This window comes from Rhinopithecus roxellana, chromosome 9 (genome assembly GCF_007565055.1).
Source record: "Rhinopithecus roxellana isolate Shanxi Qingling chromosome 9, ASM756505v1, whole genome shotgun sequence".
NCBI lineage: Eukaryota > Metazoa > Chordata > Mammalia > Primates > Cercopithecidae > Rhinopithecus > Rhinopithecus roxellana.
In genome coordinates this window covers 76,681,527-76,706,199 of record NC_044557.1, presented here as the reverse complement: position 1 = coordinate 76,706,199, position 24,673 = coordinate 76,681,527, and the positions used below count along the sequence as shown (strand labels likewise).

At 32.8% G+C, this 24,673-nt stretch overlaps 1 protein-coding gene across 3 annotated transcripts in view; it reads left to right on the top strand.

Annotated features, from left to right (window-relative positions):
* The window catches only part of CSMD3 (CUB and Sushi multiple domains 3), a 1,308,251-nt gene that overhangs the window by 1,176,846 nt on the left and 106,732 nt on the right, over positions 1–24,673 (top strand). For all 3 annotated transcript variants that reach the window (XM_030937706.1, XM_030937708.1, XM_030937707.1), the window contains 7 exons: positions 6,823–6,941; positions 8,108–8,177; positions 11,367–11,483; positions 16,013–16,222; positions 20,289–20,477; positions 21,184–21,361; positions 22,544–22,689. In XM_030937706.1, the coding sequence (XP_030793566.1) occupies positions 6,823–6,941; positions 8,108–8,177; positions 11,367–11,483; positions 16,013–16,222; positions 20,289–20,477; positions 21,184–21,361; positions 22,544–22,689 (1,029 nt within the window). The remainder of the gene's footprint in view (positions 1–6,822; positions 6,942–8,107; positions 8,178–11,366; positions 11,484–16,012; positions 16,223–20,288; positions 20,478–21,183; positions 21,362–22,543; positions 22,690–24,673) is intronic.

Sequence of the window (24,673 nt, the reverse complement as noted above, 5' to 3'; positions counted from 1 at the left end):
ATATACATATATATGCATACATTTATTTACACACACACACATTCAGAACTACCAGCTATAAATGATATGATTAACAACATTTCTGGTACAGATTGATTGCTTTGTGAACAGAATTGGATAGAATAAGTTTTGGTTATAAATAAATATTAGTAATGTGAAGCAGTAAGGATTTAATATTTTCAGCCAGGGTAACTGCCTACAATAACTTGACAGCAGACAGACTTAACTGTATGCAAATTTTTTTATATATAGATTTGTCCCTGGATTCATTTCTGATGTTTCTTTTTTGGGGGGCTACAACAGCAGATAAATTGATCCAATCCCATTAAAAAATATTTAATCAGAGAGCAGCTTTAATTGCATAATTTTACAAAATTTATACTCATGAACTTTAAAATGACTAAATGTTTTGATATCTTTTGTTAAGCAGGAGACTAGCCTTGGTTAAGCAGAAAAGAAGTCTTTTCAACATTTCTACAAAAAAATTTTCTTATCGATTCTTACAATTAACTGATTGGTTTTGTCACTTATAAAGAAGTGAAAAATAATTCCCAAAGATATTTTAGAGTTAATATTTAAGGACTCAGAGATTTATTTGTGTAAATTTTAAAAATGGCTTCAAAATTCAAACTGTAGGACTTTCATATATTTTTGTTTCATTTTCTTATTTTCTTTATTGCACATGAAAAAAATCGACTCCAAGAAAAAAAAAGAATGAAGCCATCAGCATATGACTTATCTGATTATATCACTATTTTCTTCCCTGATGCAAATCGGTTGCTAATTGATCTCCTCAACTGAACTTAGCTAGCCCAATTCAATATCACCTAGAAAAATAGAAGGGAATATGTTCTTGTACTTCTAAATTTTCTGCTAGTACTAATTCATCTAGGTTTTAAGTTGTTTTATTATATACAAAAATAATTTATGTTATTTTAGAAAATTTGGAGATGCAGGAAAATACAAGGAGCGACATACAAATCACCAGTAATCTTATAATCAAGATTTACAACCACCACTATTTGGCATATTTACGTTTTATTATTTATCTCTGTGATTATATACATATAAGAATTTGTTTTAACTTGCAAAATTGCTTTTGCCTAGTTCATAGAGTTTTGTGTCATTTTTTTAAGAAGTTAAAACACCTTCACAAACATTTTATTTTGTTCATGTATATTATGTAAAATCTTGTTTAAAAATGAGCATCTCAATATTCAGCTACCTCACTAACATAGTTTTATTTATTCTCCTCTTGGATAAGGAAACTACTACTACTGGATTTTGATAGTTTTATATATATATGACCCTGAATAGAGTATTTGATTAGAAAGGAAGAGAAATGAATGTGTACAAAATTTGGCCTTCTCAGTTAGAATGACTGCAAGAATGACCTTACTGGTGAAGAGTAATAAATTTACTGTTCAAGACTCCCAAGAAACTAAAATTGTACCAAAGGAAGGTGAAATTGTATAGACAAGACATACAAGTTTATATCATAGTTCACTGTTTTTGTGTTCAGTAGTTTCTGATAAAGGCTCTACGAAATCAGATGAATTTGATGTGTGAGGCTCATCAATGGGTATTAAATAAGATTAACACACACGGAAGGCAATTTCTATCTCTTCTTAGATTCCAAAATCTGGTTGGAGAAGAAGTATGTAAACCCTTAAACATTTAAAATTAGGTCACAATTTAATGGTAACCAAGTTTTCCTAGGTCCATAAATTCAATACTACAGAAAGGAATGGAATATGATGCATGCTTGGAGACCTAACTAATTAAGGCACTGGGCATTGGGATTGCAATGTACAGACTCTCCTTATCTAATTCCAGACTGCCTCAAATGTATTCCCAAATGACCACTTTACTCCTGCTCTTTACTGCCTGACTTTCTAATCTAATCAAAACTCTATCAAGTCACTGCTTTTATGGCATTTTCTATTGTTAAATGTCATCCAGTTTGGCATGATTTAAGCTACTCTAACCATTGTGTTATTAGATGGCTTTCATTTGCATAATTAGGCATTAATATATACTAAGAAATAATATAGATATAGGGATACACTCTCTTTCTTATATTATTCATTCATTCATATAAGTAATGTTTATTGAGTACCTCCCCAAGATGCTGTGCTCTAATATCCCTTCTGGAGCTTTCATTCTCAGATGGGAGATAAATATTGAACAATTAATTGCACAATTATTTGTTTATTGTCAGTTTGCCTTAAGTGTCCAAAAAGTAGTACAAAGTGGTGCTACAAGAATATCTATCAGAGAGAAATAATCTGGCAGAGGAATGAAGGAATGTATATAAACTATTATCATTCTTTAGGGTTTAGTTTTCAATGCCTTTTTAAAATGAAATCCGCATGTATACGGTATAATGCTGCTGGAATGGTGACCTCTTTTTTTAACCCATTTAAATAGACATTAGATTACCTTGAAAATGTAAATTACAATATTAAACAATGGCTTTTAATGAAGATGAAAAGTTTTTAGTAATAATAGTTGCATACTTGAAAAATGTTTTGGTAAAAAAGCAAACATTGGCCGGGCGTGGTGGCTCACTCCTGTAATCCCAGCACTTTGGGAGGCCAAGGTAGATGGATCACGAGGTCAGGAGATCGAGACCATCTTGGCTAACACGGTGAAACCCTGTCTCTACTGAAAATACAGAAAAATTAGCCGGGCGTGGTGGCAGGTGCCTGTAGTCCCAGCTACTCGGGAGGTTGAGGCAGGAGAATGGTGTGAACCCAGGAGGCGGAGTTTGCAGTGAGCCCAGATCATGCCACTGCACTCCAGTCTGGGTGACAGAGACTGCATCTCAAAAAAAAAAAAAAAAAAAAAAAAAAGGTTGGTACTCCTGAAACTTATTCATTGTCATGAGAACAGCATGGGAGAGACTTTCCCCCATGATTCAATTACCTCCCACCAGGTCCCTGCCACAACACGTGGGAATTTAAGATGAGAATTCCCATGTGTTGTGGGCGGAGACAACATGGGAATTGGCATATGGAGGGGACACAGCCAAACCGTATCATTACTCATAGATTTTCAACCCTTGCCCTCCTCTTTCTTTCTCCCACCCAGTAACCCCCAGTGTCTATTGTTTCTATCTTTATACCCATGTCTACCCAGTGTTTAGCTCCCACTTATAAGTGACAACATGTGGTATTTGGTTTTTTATGCCTGCATTAACTCTCCTTGGATAATGGCCTCCACCTGCAGCCACATTCCTGCAAAGGACATGATTTCACTCTTTTTTATGGCTGCATATTATTTAATGGTATATATATATATATATATATATATACCACATTTTCTTTATCCAGTCCATCAATGATGGGCACCTAGGTTGATTTCATGTCTTTGCTACTGTGAACAGTGCTGTGATAAACATACAAGCGCATGTGTCTTTTGGTAGAATGTTTTTTGTTTTTGTTTTTTTTTCCCTTTAGTTCTATATCCAGTAATGAGATTGCTGGGTTAAATGGTAGTTCTAAGTTCTTTGAGAAATCTCCAAACTGTTTTCCGTAGTGGCTGAACTAATTTACATTTCCACCAACAGTGTAAAAGCATTCCTTTTTCTCTGCAGCCTTGCCACCATCTGTTTTTTTCTGACTTTTACATCATAGCCATTGTGGCTAGTGTGTGATGGTATCTTATTGTGGTGTTGATTTGCTTTTCTCTGGTGATTACTGATATTGAACATTTGTTCATGTTTGTTGGTCATTCATATGTCTTCTGAGAAGTGTCTATTCATGACTTTTGCTCACTTTTTAATGGGGAATTTGTGTTTTGCTTGTTGACTTGTTTAAGTTCCTTACACATTCTGGATATTAGAACTTTGTCAGATGCATAGCTTATGAACATTTTCTCCCATTCTGTAGGCTGGTTGTTACTCCTCTAACAGTTTATTTTGCTGTGTAGAATAGGTCTTGTCAATTTTTATTTTTGTTGCAATTACTTTTGAGGATGTAGTCATAAATTCTTTGCCAAGGCCATTGTCCAGAGTGCTATTTCCTAGATTTTCTTCTAGGATTCCTGAAGTTTGATGTCTTACATTTAAATATCTAATCCATCATGAGTTAGTTTTTGTATCTGGTGAGAGATAGGTGTCTATTTTCCTTCTTCTGAATATGGCTAGCCAGTTATCCTAGCACCATTTATTAAATAGAGTACTTTCCCGTGGCTTTTTTTTTTGGTCAACCTTGATGAAAATCAAATAGATGAAAATCAAATAGATGAAAATCAAATAGATGTGTGTGGATCTGTGGCTTTATTTCTTAGTTCTGTATTCCACTCCATCCATCATTGTTATCTGTTTCTGTACCAGTACCATGCTGTTTTGGTTACTGTAGCCTTGTAGTATAGTTTGAAGTAGGCTGTGTGATGACTCTAGCTTTTTTCTTTTTTGATTTAGGATTACTTTGGCTATTTGGGCTTTGTTTCAGTTCCATATGAATTTTAGCATAATTTTTTCCTAGTTCTGTGAAAAATGATGTTGGTAGTTTGATAAAAACAGCACTGAATCTGTACATTGGTTTGGGAAGTATGGCCATTTTAACGATATTAATTGTTCCAATTCAGGGGCATGGAATGTTTTCCCATTGTTTTTTGTCATCTGTGATTTCTTTCACAAGTGTTTTGTAGTTCTCCATGTAAAGATCTTTTACCTCCTTAATAAGATGTATTGCCACGTATTTTATTTGTTTTGCAGCTATTGTAAATGGGATTGCATTCTTAATTTGACTGTCAGCCTGGATGTTGTTGGTCTATATAAATGCTACTAATTTTTGTACATTGATTAAATATCCTGATACTTTACTGAAGTTGTTTATCAGTTCTATGAGCCTTTTGGCAGATTCTTTACGGTCTTCCAAGTATAAAATCATGTTGTCAGTGAAGAGAGAAAATTTGACTTGTTGTTTTCCTTGTTGGATACCTTTTATTTATTTCTCTGGCCTGATTGCTCTGGCTCGGACTTCCAGAAGTATATTGAGTACAAGTGGTGAGAGTGAACATCCTTTTCTTGTTCCTCTTCTCAAAGTGAATTATCCCAGCTTTTGTCCAATCAGTATTATATTGGCTGTGGGTTTGTCATATATGGCTCTTATTATTTTAAAATGTGTTCCTTTGATGCACAGTTTCTTTAGGGTTTTTATCATTAAGGGATGTTGGATTTTATTGAAAGCTTTTCCTGCATCTCTTGAAATGATCATATGGTTTTTATTTTTAATTCTATTTACATGGTGAATCGCATGTATTGATTTGCATATGTTGAAACAGCCTTGCATCCCAGGAAAAATCCTGTTAGATCGTGGTGAATTAACTTTTTGATATGCTACTGGAGTTGGTTTGATAGTATTTTGCTGAGGATTTTAGGAACTGTGTTCATCAGGAATATTGTCCCATATTTTTCTTTTTTTGTTGTGTATTTGCTGTGTTTTGGTATTAGGATGGTGGTGGCCTTTGTAGAATGAGTTAGTAAAGTTCCTTCTCCTTGATTTTTTGTAAGTTTTGGTAAATTGGTATCAGCTTTGTTTGTACGTTTTGTAGAATTCAGCCATAAATCCATCTGGTCTGGGGCTTTGTTTTTATTTTTGGTAGGTTTTTATCTTACTGATTAAATTTAGAACTCAGTGGTCTGTTCAGGGTTTCAGTTTCTCACTAATTCTAACTTGGGAGGTTGTGTGTTTGCAGGGATTTATTCATTGACTCTAGATACAAAACTCTATCTTGGGAGGTTATGTGTTTCCAGGAACTTATTCATTTACTCTAGATAAAAAATAAGTTCTTACCTAATAAAAATAATGAAAGTGTTTTAAATTACATTCTTATCTCCTTATCAGAAAAATAAAATACTGAATTCAAGTAGCACATAATACTTTTCAGGTCTCAATGAGACACCAGTTTTTCTTGTTTTTCTCCTTTCTTTTCTTTTTTTTCTTTTTTTTTTTTTTTTTTTTGAGATGAAGTCTCACTCTGTCACCCAAGCTGGAGTGCAATGACACGATCTCGGCTCACTGCAACGTCCGCCTCTTGGGTTCAAGCAATTCTCCTGCCTTAGCCTCCCAAGTAGGTAGGATTACAGGCACCTGCCACCACACCTGGATAATGTTTGCGTTTTTGGTAGAGATGGGGTTTCACCATGTTGGCCAGGCTGATCTCAAACTCCTGACCACAGGTGATCCACCCGCCTGAGCCTCCCAAAGTGCTGGGATTACAGGTGTGAGCCACCGTGCTTGGCCTCTCCTTTTTGATTATAATATCTTCAGAGAAAGAAAAGTTCTACTTGCAACTATATTTTTAAAAATTTACATATAATAAGAATTACATCAAAATGTACCTCATGAATTTAAAAACTGATTCAGAATAAAAGAAGAAAGAGTTAAGCAAGGAAGACAAAATGGCAAATAATTTTTTTAGTTTTTGCTAAGAATGTTTTTAAAGTATTATTTCATTCTATTATCATAATAACTTCTTTTTAATTTTCATGTAGGAATTTTCTTTTCCGAAATTTTAACTTTTGTTTCACAGTAGAAAACAATTAGACCTGGAGTTAAAACACAATTTAGGTATATTCACACAGCTAGTTTAATGACTAGTGCCGTAAAAATTTAAAAAGTATAACTTTATAATGGTGTTCAAATGTTCTTAGCATCTACAGTTAAATCTTGTTCACAGAACATTCTCAACGTCTCAATGTAGTATCTAGTTTGATAAGACACTGATATTCAATGTTAGCAACTTAATATGCATAACTTGAGCATTTATCACTTGAAAGGTACTTAAATTGTTATCATTAAATATTCTTAGCAATTGGTTTGGATTCCTGTCCTGAACCACAAACTCCTAGCAGTGGAATTAAAATTGGAGACAGATATATGGTTGGAGATGTGGTATCTTTTCAGTGTGATCAAGGATATTCTCTTCAGGTAAGTCTATTTTAAAGTTGTGGTTTTGATTTTCATTGCCCTTTCAGAATATTTTACAAATCAATGATTGATAAGCCATGGGTTTTACAACATTGTTCCTGGTTTGCATCTTAAATCAAAAGGGTGCTCAATTTGTTAATAAAATGTACGCATGAGAAGTATTGCTGGAATGGACTAAATTTATTTTGTTTGGAAGTAAAAAAAACTGATTTTGAGTCAAAATTAGGAAAGTTAGGAAGTCCTTTCTTCTTGATTTTAATTAACTAAATTAAAGTCTTTACTTTTAAAGTAAAAATTAATCTTTACTTTTGTCTCTATTCACATAGGATTATGAACAACTGAATTCCTGGATTTTTTAGAATTTGAAAATAAAAAGAAATGCTACTTAAAGTACTGAATGAAACTTCCATAACAATACATTTCTCAAATTAGTGAAAATTTACTACAAGTATATTTTGCTAAGGAAGTGGATTTGTAATGTATATTCTGATTTTATGTATTTATATTGATCTTTTTTGACTTTTTTTGTTGAGGGTCTCAGGTTTATAATAGCATAAAAATTTCCTTAAACAATAAACCAATTAAGATAAAAAGTTAAGCAAATACTATTTTGCATATTAAATAAATTCTTCAGAGAAAGCAAAATTAAAAATTATTAATTTATAGTCTTTAAAGTTGTATCACAAAATTATAAATCTCGGAGGTAAAATCAAATCTTTCAGGACTTTATGTTTCAATAGAAAAGTTAATATACTTTGACTTGTTTTAACATTTTCATGAAACAATTTTAAAATTATTCTTTAACCTATTTCACTTTGGGTATTATAGCAATTTATTATAAACCACCATGTATATGACCCTTTCACTTATATAGTCACTGCAGTATCTTAGTAAAATGTATTGTGATAGGAAATATTAAAACCACAATTCTAATATGATATGAAGTATTATTTTTTCTACCAATATCATGTAGTTATATTTTACATTTTATCATAGGTGTGTATAATCACCTTTCTTTAATCATGCTAAGATTTCCATAAAAGTAAATATGTGTATAAAAATAAAACCATATACCTAAGCTTGTTTTTATAATAGTAATTGACTCTACTACAATAAATTTAAACTTTTGTATATGTTTACTGAATCACATCATTTTGTTTATGTAGGGTCACTCTCACATTACATGTATGCCAGGACCTGTAAGAAGATGGAATTATCCAATCCCAATTTGTTTAGGTAAGTTAAAAGACTATAAAGTATTTGTAAGCTTCATCAGATTTTAAAGTTTCATTCTCTATATCATGATTTTCAAACATATAGTTTGCCTTTTACCAGATCTTATGGAAATGACTTTTTGAGGAAAGTATTTCACATCTTCCTTTTTTTAATTTAAAAATTTTATTTTTATTTATCCTCAACTCCAATATCAATGGATGACTTAAGCTGTAGAAATTAAGAAAAGACAAAAAAATTCCTAGACAGTTTTCTCAATGTATCCATTGAACAGGAATATAAGTAAATCTTCGATTGCTTGCTATTGAGCCAGAATTTAGATAAGGAATCTAAAGTGGCTAACAAAGGGAGTATGATACCTCATGAAATGTCTTTAGTGGTGACAGACAGTCAAGATATGGAATATATTAAAAGGAAACTTGGGTACTTTGAAAGTATAGGCCCACATTTTTGCTGTAACTCGATGCTGCTTCCAAATTATTTCTATTCATGCTTCGTTTTATCTTCCTCATTTTTTGGTTTTATGTTTATTATGAACACATCTCATATTATAATTAGAGCACAGCTCTAATAGTTTGCTTGTAATTTTTCCTAAATAGATTAATTATGTCTCTGAATAGAACTGCTTAAAACCTTTCATAAATATTATCAAATTTCTCCATAATGTTGTACCAATTTAAATACCACTCTAGTATTACAGGACAGTTCCCATTTTGTTATGTTGCTTGCACCAATTATTATTATTTTAAAAAAATCAATTTTCTCAGCACCATAAGACAGGGTAAAAGAGAAATAAAATATAAAATATATTTTTTTAAATTACCACTTCTTTTAGTAAATAAAGTATCATCTTAAGTTTACATTTATATTGTAAACTAAATTAGAAAAATTGTTTTATTACATAATTTTGTATGTTTAGTAAAGATGGGGTTTCACCATGTTGGTCATGCTGCTCTCGAACTCCTGACCTCAGGTGATCCGCCTGCCTCGGCCTACCAATGTGTTGGGATTACAGGCATGAGCCACCGTGCCCGGCCCATTTTAAATTCCTTTCCACTCTTTTTTTTTTTTTTTTTGTATTTTATAACTTCTGAACAATAAGCTTGTACTACATGTGATAGAGTATTAAAGTATTAGCAGGGATACAATAGCAATATTGTAACGAGAAGATGAAAGCAAGAGGCTGATTCAGAGAATGTCTTAAAACACTAGTCATCAGATAACAAGGCTACAGCCTCGCGAACTGGAAAATAAACCATCTCCCAGATATTTTGATTGAAAGAAGGAAAATTCATGTGAGATTTTAGATATTAGAGACAACTAAGATGAAAAAACAAAAGTTCATTTTATTTTGGAAGACTAAGCTATGGTTGTCCCTAACAAAAAGAGTGTAATGGGACCGAAAAGAGTCTACATGAAGCCGCTGATGACACACATAAAATTGTTATTCAAGGCATAGGAGTGTTGAGATTGCAGAGATACTGAGGAAATAGACATGAACAAATTGCTGAAGGCAGATGCATTCTTTGGTATGCTTCTTCATATGTCTCTAATGATTTGTCATTGTTTTTCTTCTGTTGTTGTTATCTCTTTACTCTTTATTCTCTTTGCTTTTTCTCCTTTGGTTTTGGTATTTTTCACCCTGAAAGGAGGGACCATCAATGCAGAGGACAGGAATTCCAGCTCATATTTAAAGTGATAGAAAGTAACAGAATTAGAAGGATGATAAGCAGCTCAAAGCCTTGAAATTATGAAGGCAAGAAAATAAAAGACAGTCCTTGACTTTTACTCAAATTTCAGAATAAAGCAAAACAAACCTACAAGTGTATTGCCAGAAATATTTTTAAAAATATTTAATTGACCAAAATATTTTTACAATTCATTAATTTTCAGATTTTGTGATGAATATGTGTGAACAATTGAATTTAGGAAATTAACTGGTAAATACTAACTTCGCCGAAAATTGATTTGGTTTAAGGGTGAATTAACTGAGATTTCAGAAGCATGAAAAAGCATATGGGCATATCTTTAGAGCTTGATTATAATCACAAGTTTCATGAAAGGTTTATATGCAGGTTGACTCCAAGATTATATATTTCTCCCTAGTAAAATCAGCTTGACACATAATTTGTTCAGTTCACATAGCAAAAGATAGTTGTCAAACTTGTTATTGAATGTTGTATAAAACATTGTTAAAATTCTCACTGAATTTGCCTTTAAAATATATAACCTGAGATTTGAGTATCTGTCTGTTGCTACTCTTGGCAAGAAATAATTGGATGCCATTGCAAATAAGTGTTCTATATAGGTAACTTTTGAATTTCATTTGTAGTCATGAAATTCGATTCTTCATCTAACAATAATATGATAAAAATGTGCTTTAGAGGGAAGAATAGGTTTCTGAAATGCAGTTGCCTTTAATATATGCTCAAGAGTTCTATCTAACTATATTTAAAACCTTGAGTAAATTTCTGGTCTTATTGCTTTTGCTTACCTTATTGATAGTAAACCTGTATCATAGGGATTCCAAAACAAGCACATTTACTAACTCCCTAAATTCTCAAATTTGTGTGCATCTTTTTATGTATTTTCACTTCTCTATTTTTTTGTCTTGGTTCTTTTAGGATAAAATAAGGCCATATCTAATGTGTAATATGTGAACTTCTCACATAGGAATGGAAACCAACATTTTGCTTAAAATTATTTATTGAGCCACAAAAAGAGGAAAAGTAGGGAAGGTTGTGAAAATGATTTCCTCTTGAATACGGTACTTAGAGCTGAAGTGGTTGGCTTGATTTTACTCTAAATTATATCATCTTTGGGATGATTCAAAACATTTCTAGGACTACTTGAGAAAGAGAAATAAAGTACCCACTACCCACTGTGGCAAAGGACATGTCTTTGTTCGTTTACATTCACTGTGCATGATCTGTTACTTTTATGCAATAATTGATTTACTTTGCATTTATTTCTGAGGAAGGAAGGATGATGTCTTCTTACTCTGTTTTAGAAAATCTGTTGTTGATTATATTTAATTCCTAGTGTGTAGTGAATGAACATTGACAATATTCAAAGTTATATCAAACAGTTTTAACTCAGAGCCTTGAAAATGTGAAATGATTTTAATATGTTTTTTAGTACAGTAAATTATTCCTCTACTCTGGTTTACTTTGGATTTCTGTTATTTTGCAGCTCAGTGTGGTGGTGCTATGTCAGACTTCAGTGGTGTGATCCTCAGTCCGGGGTTTCCTGGAAACTATCCCAGCAGTTTAGATTGCACATGGACAATAAAACTACCCATAGGTTTTGGTATGTGTATTAAAAACACGTGAAAGAGCTTTCAATATTTATTAATGTAGCCTTAAAATAAATGTCAATGTTGAATAAGACTTTATACAATCTTCATAAATTTCAGTTTAGTTTAGGAATACATACAGCTATGTAAATTGAAGAGTGAAATTTAAATACTTGTTGCTTAAGTCAAATACATTTCACATGGAGTACTTGGAAAATTGAAGGTATATGGGCATTTTCTTTTTTTTAACTCTAATTTGTTTATTATTTTTTAATTAACAAATAAAAATGGTACATATTTATCATGTACAACATGATGTTTTATAATATGTATACATTTTGGAAGAACTAAATCAGTTAATTAACACATTACCTTGAAATTTTTGTGGTGAGAATACTTAAAACCCTCTTGGCAATTTTCAAGAGTGCAATATGTTGTTAATAACTATAGTTACCATGTTGTACAATGAATTTACTTCTTTTGTGTAACTGAAATTTTGTACCCTTTAACCAACATTTTCTTAATCCCTCTCTCTTACACCCTGGTAACTACCATTATACTTTCTACTTCTGAGTTCAGTTTTTTCAGATTCCACATGTAAATGAGATCATGTGATATGTCTTTCTGTGCCTGACTTATTGCACTCAACATAATGCCCTCCAGACTCATCCATATTGTTGTACATGACAGAGTTCCCTTGTTTTTTTTATGGTTGAATAGTGTTTCATTGTGTATATATACTATATTTTCTTTATCCATTCATCAGATGATGGGCACTTAGGTTGACTCCATATCTTGTCCATTGTGAATAATGCTGCAAAAACACAAGACTGAAGATATCTCTTCAAGATTCTGACTTCAATTCTTTTGCACATATACCCAGTGGTAGGATTGTTGGAGCATATGGTAGTTCTATTTCTAATTTTTTTGAGAAACCTCCATATTGTTTCCTATAATGTTTGTCCTAATATATATTCCCACCAACAGTGTGCAAGGGCATTTTATAAGTATATATCAAGATGTATAGATTGAGATAGATAGACAAACTTACACTATTTTTTAGTCACTATGTTAGGTATGGATATACTCTGAATTAGGTATGTGTAATAATGATAAATTCAACCTAAATTTTATGTACTTTGCTTTTATAACTCTTTTCTTATTGCTGTAATCAAGTAGTACAGTTATTATATTCTAGTAATCTATTGAATTCATCCCATTTTCTTTATAAGTAAATCAGATTTTATTTTTAAAAAGTAGTATAAATTTTAAAATTTTAGGATTAAATATAAATCACTATAATACCTTCCTAATTTTAATGTAATCATTCCCAATATTTTAGATACATTACATCATATATCATATTTAATAAATTCTTACCCTTACATCACTAATATACTCTCTTACAGCTTTTGCAGATCCTACGAGTTTATAAATGCACTAAAAGAAGTGCTTGATTGAGGGTACACATGTTCATTAAATCACAGAAGACTAGGATGAATAGATACTTATTGAAGCACAAACCAGGTGGTTTTTGAGTAATTAGGAAATTCTTTACTATGTCACCTATTGAGCACTGAACTTAGGTATCTCACTACCCAGTAAGTGTCTGCAACCTCAGAGTATAAAAGCATATTTAAATGTTTTACGTAAATTAACAGATAACTCTGTTTTGACAAATATTTACTGAGTGTATATTATACTCCAGATACTGCTAAGTGCTGGAGATAAAATGTATGGCAATGCAGACTGCATTTTTCTTTAAATAAGTTACAGTCATAATGAGAAGACAGTAAAATGTATTATTTTGATACAGTATAACTAAGGAGCACAGGATTGTACTTAGAATGGACATCAGTCTAGTACAGGAAATGCAGTAAAGTCTTGACAGAGGGAGTGATGCTTGAACTTTTGCTTTAAAGATAAGTAAACAGGCCAGGCACGGTGACTCACGCCTGTAATCCCAGCACTATGGGAAGCTGATGTGGGCAGATCACAGGAGACTGAGACCATCCTGGCTAACACGGTGAAACCTCGTCTCTACTAAAAATACGAAAAGTTATCCAGGCATGGTGGCAAGCGTCTGTAGTCGCAGCTACTCGGGAGGCCGAGGCAGGAGAATTGCTTGAACCCAGGAGGCAGAGGTTGCAGTGAGCCAAGATCTTGCCACTGCACTCCAGCCTGCGTGATAGAGCAAGACTCCGTCTCAAAAAAAAGAAAATTAGCCACACATGGTGGAGCCCACCTGTATGTCCCACCTAATCAGAAGGTTGAGGCAGAATGACTGCTTCAGTCCCGGAGTTGAGTTTACAGTGAGCTAGATCATGCCACTGAGCAGCCTGGGCAACCCTGTCTCTAAAAAATAAATAAATGGTTAAATGAAATGAAAAAAACAAAAAGATAAGTAAAAGTCAGTCCAGCAAAGAATGTCAGTCTGCTGCAGGGAGTGTGAAAGAAATTCTAGGTAAACAAAGTGACAAGTAGAAAAACACAGGTGAGAAAACTAAAAAAAAATTAAACATGTCTGAACACTGTGTGACTGGCTTGAGGTTTTGGGAGAGCAGGGGGTTATTGAGAGAAGGTTACTGGGGGACTTTCTGTTTAGAAGTCCTTTTTAGGATCATTTTGGCTAAAATGTGGAAACTCTAAGTTCAAAGTTGTAGTGAACTTCTATGTCCATTGATAGAATACTGATGTAAATGAACAACAGATTGAACCAGCATGGTTCTTCCACATGTCTTTCACTAGTCACTGTAGCTTATATAGCTAAATGAATTATTTTAAAACAAATTATTAAAAATAGTTTCAATAGTCTCATTATAACACTATCTTCAATTTCTGGCTAATTCTTGTTTTTGAAAACCAACTTTATTAAAACTTGAATATATATCTCTATAAATGAAATTTATTTGATTACATTTTAATAAGCACACCGTTTTCTTTGAGTTTTGATTAAATCAAATATTAGATCCAATGTATTTAAACAGTATATGAATTTTTTAAAATAAAAAATACATTTCAAGAGGTAAAGAAACATTTGTTCAAGAATGTATGAAACAATTTTTAGAAAGATGCTGTGTAATAAAAGTGCTCAGTTAAAAATAAAAACAAAAAGTGCACATCTTGGGTCTTCACATATTAAGGTAGCATGCTCAAAGTTCTAAGAAGTTAATCTAATTTTATAGAAAGTTGTTTAATATTTTAAACCCTGTTTTAAGTATTTCCAAAACTTATTTGTCCAAGGAACTCTTTAAAAAATCATTTAGTAACATGATGTGCATTTACTTGGAGCCCCAGTGTAATTATTAATATCATAAGCCTAAGAGTCTGAATGCCTCGGTTTGCAGTTCAAACCTACTGGGTCATTGTGTAAACTTTACATGTGTTTTACTTCTCTGTGACTCACTTTCCTCATTCTCATGAAATGATGAGAATTAAATAAGTTAGCATATATAAATCACTTACGGCAGGTAATATATATAATGCACAGCAAATATAAATAACTTAAAACATTCACTGCATATCAGATTTTATTATAAATAATTTGGAGAGTGGTAATAGTAAGAAAAACATCAAATTTACTAAAATTGAGTGTTAAATTAATTAAGCAAACATACTATAAGATTTTTTTATCCCGGAGACATTTCACTGTCTCATATTTTAGTTATGCTTATAAAGATATTGAGGCTGCCGGGCGCGGTGGCTCAAGCCTATAATCCCAGCACTGTGGGAGGCCGAGACGGGCGGATCACGAGATCAGGAGATCGAGACCATCCTGGCTAACACTGTGAAACCCCGTCTCTACTAAAAAATACAAAAAAACTAGCCGGTCGAGGTGGCGGGCGCCTGTAGTCCCAGCTACTCCGGAGGCTGAGGCAGGAGAATGGCGTAAACCCGGGAGGCGGAGCTTGCGGTGAGCTGAGATCTGGCCACTGCACTCCAGCCCGGGCGACAGAGCAAGACTCCGTCTCAAAAAAAAAAAAAAAAAAAAAAGATATTGAGGTTACATTGCAATATGACCACATATAACAATGATCACCAGATTTTACTGAAGTTATTATATAAAAGCTTGCATAAAGAGCACCCTTAAAATTACATACAAGTTATATTTCTGAGAAGTTAATTTCTCTCCTATGAATGAATAACTTCTAATGCAATTGCGAAATCTATGTTAGTATATTACAAATTTGCAATTATTTTCAACCTTTGACCTTTTACATAACACAAATTAGGCCAAAAGTGGCCTTTTCCTCTAAAAATTAGTTTATGTAATTTAAAGGGTATTAAAGAATAAGAAAGCCACTTTTTTGGATCATTTTCCATACAGTGACATTATAATGAAATGAAATATTTTTCCTTTTAACTAATAATGGACATGTGAGAGCAGTATTCTTTTACTTTGAACCTTAGCAAAGTTAGCTGTCCTAGGCACACAGCAAATCCATGACTCAGATCTTGAGATCATGCCACTTTGTGTGTGTGTATATTTATGTTTAATTTGGTAAAACAAATAAAGTAGCATTATGTTTGTTTTCTTCTTCAGGTGTACATCTCCAGTTTGTAAATTTTTCTACAGAAACCATACATGATTATTTGGAAGTACGAAGTGGATCCTCAGAAACTAGTACTGTTATTGGCCGGCTTAGTGGTCCTCAAATACCATCTTCCTTATTCAGTACCACCCATGAAACCAGCTTGTATTTTCACAGTGACTATTCACAAAACAAACAAGGGTTTCATATTGTGTACCAAGGTAAGATAAATAATAAAAAGTAAAAGTTTATATAACCCCAAATCAGCTATTAGAAATATTTAACTGAGTCTATTTTCTGTATTCTGCTTTAGAAAGAAAAAAAAAAAATACTTAAGCCAAGGTGAGCTTCAATTAGGAAGATTTTTAGAGCAATGCAACTCTCTGGAGAATGGGGGACATAGGGAAAATGATGTCTCTCTGAGACTTTTGAAAATCCTAACCATGAAACAGGATTGAATTAGTCTTAAGTTAATACACAATTAAATTAAGCAAGGCACGGCAAATAAACAAGTCCAGCTGGACAGCAAAGATTTATCTTTGCTTTTATATTAAAAGGAATATATTGAAAATATATTTTGTATTATTCATATAATGTATTATGTAAAATGTTCTTTTACTTTATAGTGATAGACTAATACGACATTCCTTCATTTTGTTCTATTGTCATGAGAATATAAATACTTTGATAATCATGTTATATTAGACCTATCTCTCAAACAGAACTGCTGCATAACCTTGAGCAAAATTTTTATCTCTTTTGAGTGAAGGGTTTGGGCATAAGTAGACCTAGGCTCAAATGTTGATTCTTCCTATTCTATCTAATGTGGCCTCGGCCTTGCTCTCCATTTGCTCATGTGCATAATGGAGTTAATTATACTAACTTTCAGATAAGTTGTATTGAACTTTTTATTATAAAATGTATGTAAGGTATATTCCATGATGTACATCATTAGTAATTACTCAGTACATTTTAGCTATTATTTCATGTCTTATATGTATATATTCTGTTAAAATTAAATATTAAAATTATGATGATATTTTACATAGTAAAGTGTATTTCTAAAAGTTGAAATTTTTAATCAAAATAACCTAAAATTTTATTACATCTCTGCCCTAATTATTGAAGGACTTTATGTAATGCTTTTGTATCTGAGTTCCTCAAGAACAGGGAATTGGGTTGTTCATTAACGTATCATAAGTACCTAGAACAGTAAGCACAATAAATATTTGCTAAAGTATCTACCAGAAAGGAAATTTGAAAGTAGTTAAGATAGAGATAGGTCTTAAATATCAAATTACATGGATCTGAAATAATTATAATTTGTATTATACTTGCATACATAATGTAAGAACACTACATTACACATTATCACTGTTATAAAATAGGAGTCATTTCAATCACCTCCCAGCACATTGAATTTACCATGCTTACAAGGAAAGTAATTATTTTTATAACAATCAGGTAATTGATTTTCTCTTCTTTGCTGCTAGAAGACTCAGAGCCATATTTGTGATACACTTTGGCAAGTGTACATGGCCTTATGCCAAGTTCTTTGCCATGCACCTTAAACCTGACTACACCTGCTGCTTTCCTATTCTCATTTTCCCTCTCCCTCTCAAAATAATATTCTTATTTGAATGATGTAAAACTAGAATTCAAACTTTATTAATTCTGATTTTTTCAGTTAATATATTCTTGAAAAATAATTCATTATTGACATAATAAAAGTGTAAAAGATATAAATGTTTTTCACTGTTACTGGCATATTATTAACATGAGCCGTAATGTATTACAATGATGAGGAGATGCTATTTGTGAATCACGCTGAGTTTTAAAATGGTTTCGTTTTGTGCTACATTTATGTAGCTAACCTAGTGCATTTTAAAGAAATAGTTAACATATATATTCACAGAGTCAATATTATTTTTGGATTGATTTTGTGGTTAAATTTTCAGAACTTTCTGAATTTGGAAAAATTATACTGTACAATTAAGTGTACCCTTCTACTGAAGGAATCAGTTTGAAAATTAATGTTATTACTGACAAGATTATTAAGTTTGGTAAGTCCTGTTTGTCACCGGTACAAGGTTGTGACTGCAAGTTGTCCAGGTTCTTTACTTTTTGAATAAAGACTTGGACAAAACGCCCAGCAAAGCAAAGAAAGAATGAAACAACAAAAGAACGAAAGCAGGGATTTTTTGAAAACGAAAGTTCACTCCCAGTGTGGGAGCAGGCCGATCAGTGGCTCAAGGGCCCAGATACAGAATCCTTTTGGGTCCAAATACCCCCAGAAGTTTCCCATTGGCCACTTCATGCTCACCTCATGTAAATGAAGTGGTAGCCTGCAATGAGTCTGATCTGAAAGCAGCCATCCAGAAGCTGAAGTGAAGTTACAAAGGTCACACTCCTGTGCAAATATCTGATTGGTTGCAAAAAGCAACCAATTGCTTTTTGTATTATACTTGCAAAAAACAACCAATTGCTTTTTGCAACCAATCAGAAGCTAAGGTGAAGTTACAAAGTTATACTTCTATGCAAACGAAGACTCAGTCTGATTGGTTGCCAACAGCCAATTTCTCATCTGCCTGGCTGAAAAGGTGAGGGGTTTGCAGATGGAGTTGCCACTGGTCCTTTTGTTACTTAGGCGAGTAAAGTTAGGGTTTTCCTTTCAATTTAGTTTGAGGAAGTCTGCGTTGGATAGCCTTAGGTTCCCTGCCTTCAGCCCTATTCTCCTGCCTCATTGTATTGTATGTAACATTAGAATGGGAACTTTCTCCTGAATGCTTAAAATCTATTTTCTATACTCATTAAACTGAAAAGCATGGAGTAGAAACTGAAAGGGTATGTTTAATAGAATAATATATTCCAACTCCTAATGATCCATTCCTAATACACATCTGTCTTAAGTTGGAATGGTAACGCTTTCTAATATATTTTTGTGTAGAATATTTTTTGCGTTGAATGTTAATTAAAATGAAAAGGACACATTAAGAATAAAAGCACTTAACATTTTAAAGAATTTGTTCATTAATTCTGAAACCTTTAGTCCTAAAAATGTGAGTTATATTTTAATAAACAACAGGATAATTTATTCAATTTCAAATATAATTTTTTATTTGAGGAATATAAAATTTTAATGGTTAGGTAGGGAAGTAGTCTTTGATTTTCAGCAATTTAAATTTTACTAATTAGAATACAATTTTGAATTTCTTAATAAAAAAGTTTCAAATATTGATATTATATGAGTATAGGCCCTGCTCATAGTTCTAACATTTATTTAGTAATGTTTATTTAACACCTACTCTGTGAAAGGCAATAGCCAAGGCTTTGAGATATGATGATAATACAAACAAGACCTCATACAAAATGTAGAGCAAGAGAAGTATGAACAAATAAACAAGCAATTATACTGCATTGCCAAAATTATCCCATAACTGAAGTACAAAGTTTATTTTATATTAAAATGAAATTTTTTTCCAATGCTTTATTTTACAAGCTAACTTCTTTTAAATTAAGTCAACAGAAGTATATTGTGATCTGTAGAAAAGCAATTAGTAAAACAAACTGTAAAAAGACTCATAATTAGGCTTATACATATTCTTACTGCATTCTGTGTACTTATAATCAAGAAGCAATTGCGGCCGGGCGCGGTGGCTCACGCCTGTAATCCCAGCACTTTGGGAGGCCGAGGCGGGCGGATCACAAGGTCAGGAGATCGAGACCACGGTGAAACCCTGTCTCTACTAAAAATACAAAAAATTAGCCGGGCGCGGTGGCGGGCGCCTGTAGTCCCAGCTACTCAGGAGGCTGAGGCAGGAGAATGGCGTGAACCCGGGAGGCGGAGCTTGCAGTGAGCCGAGATCGCGCCACTCACTCCAGCCTGGGCGACAGAGCGAGACTCCGTCTCAAAAAAAAAAAAAAAAAAAAAAAAAAAAGAAGCAATTGCATTCTATGGAAGAGAATCAGAATATATTCTATTAAAATTGTAGCTTTAAGAAGAGTGTACATTTTCATTAAAACATAATTCAGTTGGGTTGCACAAGTAGGTGAAGAAAGCATGCATTTTTATGAATTGTGCTAACATTTTAAATATGAAAATTGTAGACATGAGAAGAAATTTTTGTCATAGGTCATTGACAGCATTTATCATAAACCTGAATTGCTATTTATAATCAACTACAAGTAGCATCACATCTATTTGTAAGTTGCAAAATTGCTCTAGTACCCTATCTGTGGCCTCTGAAATTTGGAAAGAAAAAACGTCTTTCTTTTTCCTCTTTCCAGCCTATCAGTTGCAAAGCTGTCCTGATCCACGCCCGTTTCGAAATGGTTTTGTAATTGGTAATGATTTTACTGTGGGTCAAACCATTTCATTTGAATGTTTCCCAGGATACACATTAATTGGAAATTCAGCTCTCACGTGCCTTCATGGTGTCAGTCGTAACTGGAATCATCCACTTCCAAGGTGTGAAGGTATGCTTCTAACTTGAAACTATCTTTTAGGTGATATCATCTGTTTTTAATATTGTTTTGGCACTTTTCACTTGTCTTCCTCTTCCAATAGCATGCTAAATATATAGTCTCTCAGCTGAAGATATTTTTTAAACCCCTAAGTCTCTATAATGAATAACAATTTTATCATTATTGGCAGGAGTCCTAACCTTTCCTACTGGGAGTGAAAAAAATAGTTGATTCACACTTTAGAGTTTTTCTTATGTGTGTGGGGAAGGGAAGGGGGTGCATGTGGGTTTGTATGCATTTAAGTCATTCTTATATAAACCACTAACCCAGATACTGCTACTGAGTTCCTTTGCTGTAGAAAAGCCTTTGAAATAAAAGGCTTCGAACCTCTTGTAAGGCCTTATATGTACACATAGTAAGAGGCAAATGAAAGTTAAAGTCTTTGCATTGATATAAAATATTTAAATAATAGAGAAGACAATGTAATTTACTAATCTAGTGATCATTAATAATTATTTAGCATAACTCATGTGGAAATATAAAGTTGACTGTATTTTGTGCACTGTTGCCAACTTCATTATATATACCTCAACTGAAGTAAAAACAAAGCATAAATGTGTTTCATAATGCTTAAGATACTTGAAATGTTTGCCTTTTTCTCCATAGTCAGTTTATTGTTATTTTTAAATATTATTTTGTTTTGTTATGTTTTCCATAGCTCTTTGTGGTGGGAATATAACTGCAATGAATGGCACCATTTATTCTCCTGGGTATCCTGATGAATATCCAAACTTTCAAGATTGTTTTTGGCTTGTAAGAGTACCCCCTGGGAATGGCATCTACATCAATTTTACTGTCCTTCAAACAGAACCAATATATGATTTCATTACTGTATGGTAAGTCGGGACTATTGCTATTGATTTATTCAACTATGTATACAGTAAAACAAGGTTGAAATAAAAATATATCACAATACTCTGTTACAAATTGTCATCTGATATTTGAATTGAGGTGAGTAACTGAGCCTGACAGTATGTGTCTTGTAGAATTTCACACACAAGAGAAATAGATTTTGGCTTATTTGCGCCACGAACTAGGTAAACATTGTGGAATAAAGACTTCATAGGTGAAAACAAGATTTAAAGATACTATTAAATTAATGTGCTAAAACAGGGAGTTAACAGACTAAGTTTACGATATGGAAGTTCTCCATTAACAAAAGTCAGTGGAATTTAAGAAATTATAATTATTTAATATAAGTAGTGGATTCCTGTCATAAAAATTAATTGTATTACAGTCTTGTCAATTGAAACATCTTTATTTAAAAATATATTAAGGCTGGGTTCAGTGGCTCACATCTGCAATCCCAGCACTTTGGGAGGCCACAGCGGGAGCATCACTTCATCCCAAGAGTTCAATACCAGCCTGGGAAACGTAATGAGACCCTGTCTCTAGAAAAAATAAAAAATTAGCCAGACATGGTGGCATGCGCCTGTGGTCCCAGCTGTTCAGGAGGCTAAGTGAGAGGATCCCTTGAGTCTGGGAGTTCAAGGGTGCAGTGAGCTGTGATCATCCTACTGCACTCCAGCATAGGCAATGGAGTGAGACCCTGTCTCTAAACAAATAAATAAATAAATACAAATATATTAAAGAAAGTATCTGAATTAATAATTAACAACTGATAATTTGTTCATCTGAGTTCTAAGAGTTGTAACTTTAACAGTCTGTGATTCTCAAGACTATGGCTGAAGAAAATAAAAGGGGGCAAACCTCAAGCGTTTAAAAGCACTAGAGTTTTGCTAAAAAAACAAAGACAATGTATTAATTATAACTAATATGAGTGCATTCCATTTAGGTCAAAAATGTAATCTGTTTTTATACTTTACATTTAAAAATATGTGGTCACCTACATAGATTATTATTAATATATATTATTTGCACTCATTGGTTAGCTTCCTGCATCTTTATTATTGATATGTTAGAATATAAATATATGCAATACCCTTATTAAACTTGGTTCAAAACTACTTCCAAAATCAATCTCGATCTCTCCTTCTTTCCCAATCCTTGTCTCATAGGGATGGACCAGACCAAAATTCACCTCAGATCGGTCAGTTTAGTGGCAATACCGCTTTGGAATCAGTCTACAGTACTTCAAATCAGATTCTAATCAAATTCCACAGTGATTTCACAACAAGTGGCTTTTTTGTGCTCAGTTATCACGGTTGGTATTATCTGAGAGTTCCTGTTTCATTTGGTACTGTTTAATTTGTCCTGGAAAAAATGGAATGTAATATATATTTAACCAATGATTGAAAAGGTATTAAATTTAGAAATTGTATAATCGCAGCAACTTTAGCATTTCAAACACATTTCCTTGCAAAAGATGACCTCTTCTAAGTATTCAGGGACATTAACATGTGAGCAAATGGATATAGGAGATAAATCAGTCAGTAATTACCCAGTGGAAAATAATCATTTTTGCATGAAAACCAATACAAGAGAACCAGCTGTTCATACTTTATTGCATGTAATTTTGAGACATCAATAGATTTTTTTTTCCTATACAAAATGTTTAATCTATTCAACCTGCTGTGAACCTTTCTAAAATTAGCATTCAGTAATTCAGTATCTTTATGCTTTGGATCACATTACTCATTCATTTATATTCTTGTTTCAAAACTATGTCTATTCTAGAATCTTACAGTTTTAAGTGACTATTCCAGATCATTAAGTTCATAGCTTTTACTGCTGTGGAATAATTTATGTGTAGTCTCAATTTTAGGGTCCTTTGTTCTGGGCTCTGTATTCATAAGCTTAACTTTTTGAAAAGACATTCAGAAGGTTTCACAGAGGTGTTTCTCTTCTTTATTTTCTTTTTAAATCCTTAATCAATTGTGTTCCATTATTAATAATAAAATGGTTATTTATCTATAATGATACATCCTTTTATCTGCTATGACCATAGTCTCATTAAAACACATTCTGCCTCATATAACTTAGACTAATTCCATGGGCATGTCACAAGACCAATAATCTACTAAATTAAGCTTGCAAAAATTATATGAAAATGTGAGGATGGACAGGTGCTTTACCCTTTACATAATGTATGACTTAGCGTTTCACCTTTTTAATATAAAGTAGCTAAATATTTAATACTTAAAGCTTGTATTCCATGAAAAATATAGTAAATCAACTGTGATTGTGTTCAAAGACTTTTAAAGCACATTGTATCTAGTCAGAAGTTGATCATAAAATGTTTGAGTTGCTTAATTTGAGCACTTATCAGTAAATTAGATGGTATCTAATTAGTTTCTCTGTAGTGATCCACTGCCATCCAGACTGATATGCAATCCAACATAACCAATTGAAAAGTCAGGGGTTCAGTCTACGGCCATACCACCCTGAATGTGCTGATCTCATCTGGAAAGTTGCGTATTCAGTCAGACAACTTTTATTTGGGGTGTTTTTTAAAAAAAAATTTTTTTTTGCCTTTCCTACTGAGTTGATCATTAATGCTGGCAGTTTGTAGATATAGCCTACAGCTGAAACAATGGAATTATTACTTTGATAGATAATCATAACTCAGGAGCTAATACATTATCATTAAGATAAAAAAATGAATTAGCTGCCAAACTATATTATGTACTTTTTATCTCCACAAGGATTTCTACTTAAATATTTTTTTATCTTTTTATGTACTGCTTGCAATCATAAAGAAAGGACTATTCATTGAAGAACTATAAATATCCTCAAGATAATCCTACAGGAAGTATAAAATTTTTATAAAATTTAGGAGACATTTCAAGGGGAAAATATTATCAAAGGAAAGGATGTCAGTGTTGTGTGTTTGTGTGTGTGTGTGTGTATGAGACAGAATGTGCACATTCATATAAAATATGTGGATAATAGATATCTACACATAAACACAAAATCTTAATGTGGATTTAAACATACACATATATGAATATATAAACATATATCCTCATTTCAAAATGTTTCACTTGACTTTTGCAAGTGAGTTTTGAGACATGTGTGATAGAAATGGAATTGCTTAAAAATAAAGCAGGTCAAGGTCAGGTGCAGTGGCTCATGCGTATAATCCCAGCACTTTGGGAGACCAAGGCAGGAGGATTACCTGAGGTCAGGAGTTCGAGACCAGCCTGATCCACATAGTGAAACCGTGTCTCTACTAAAAATACAAAATT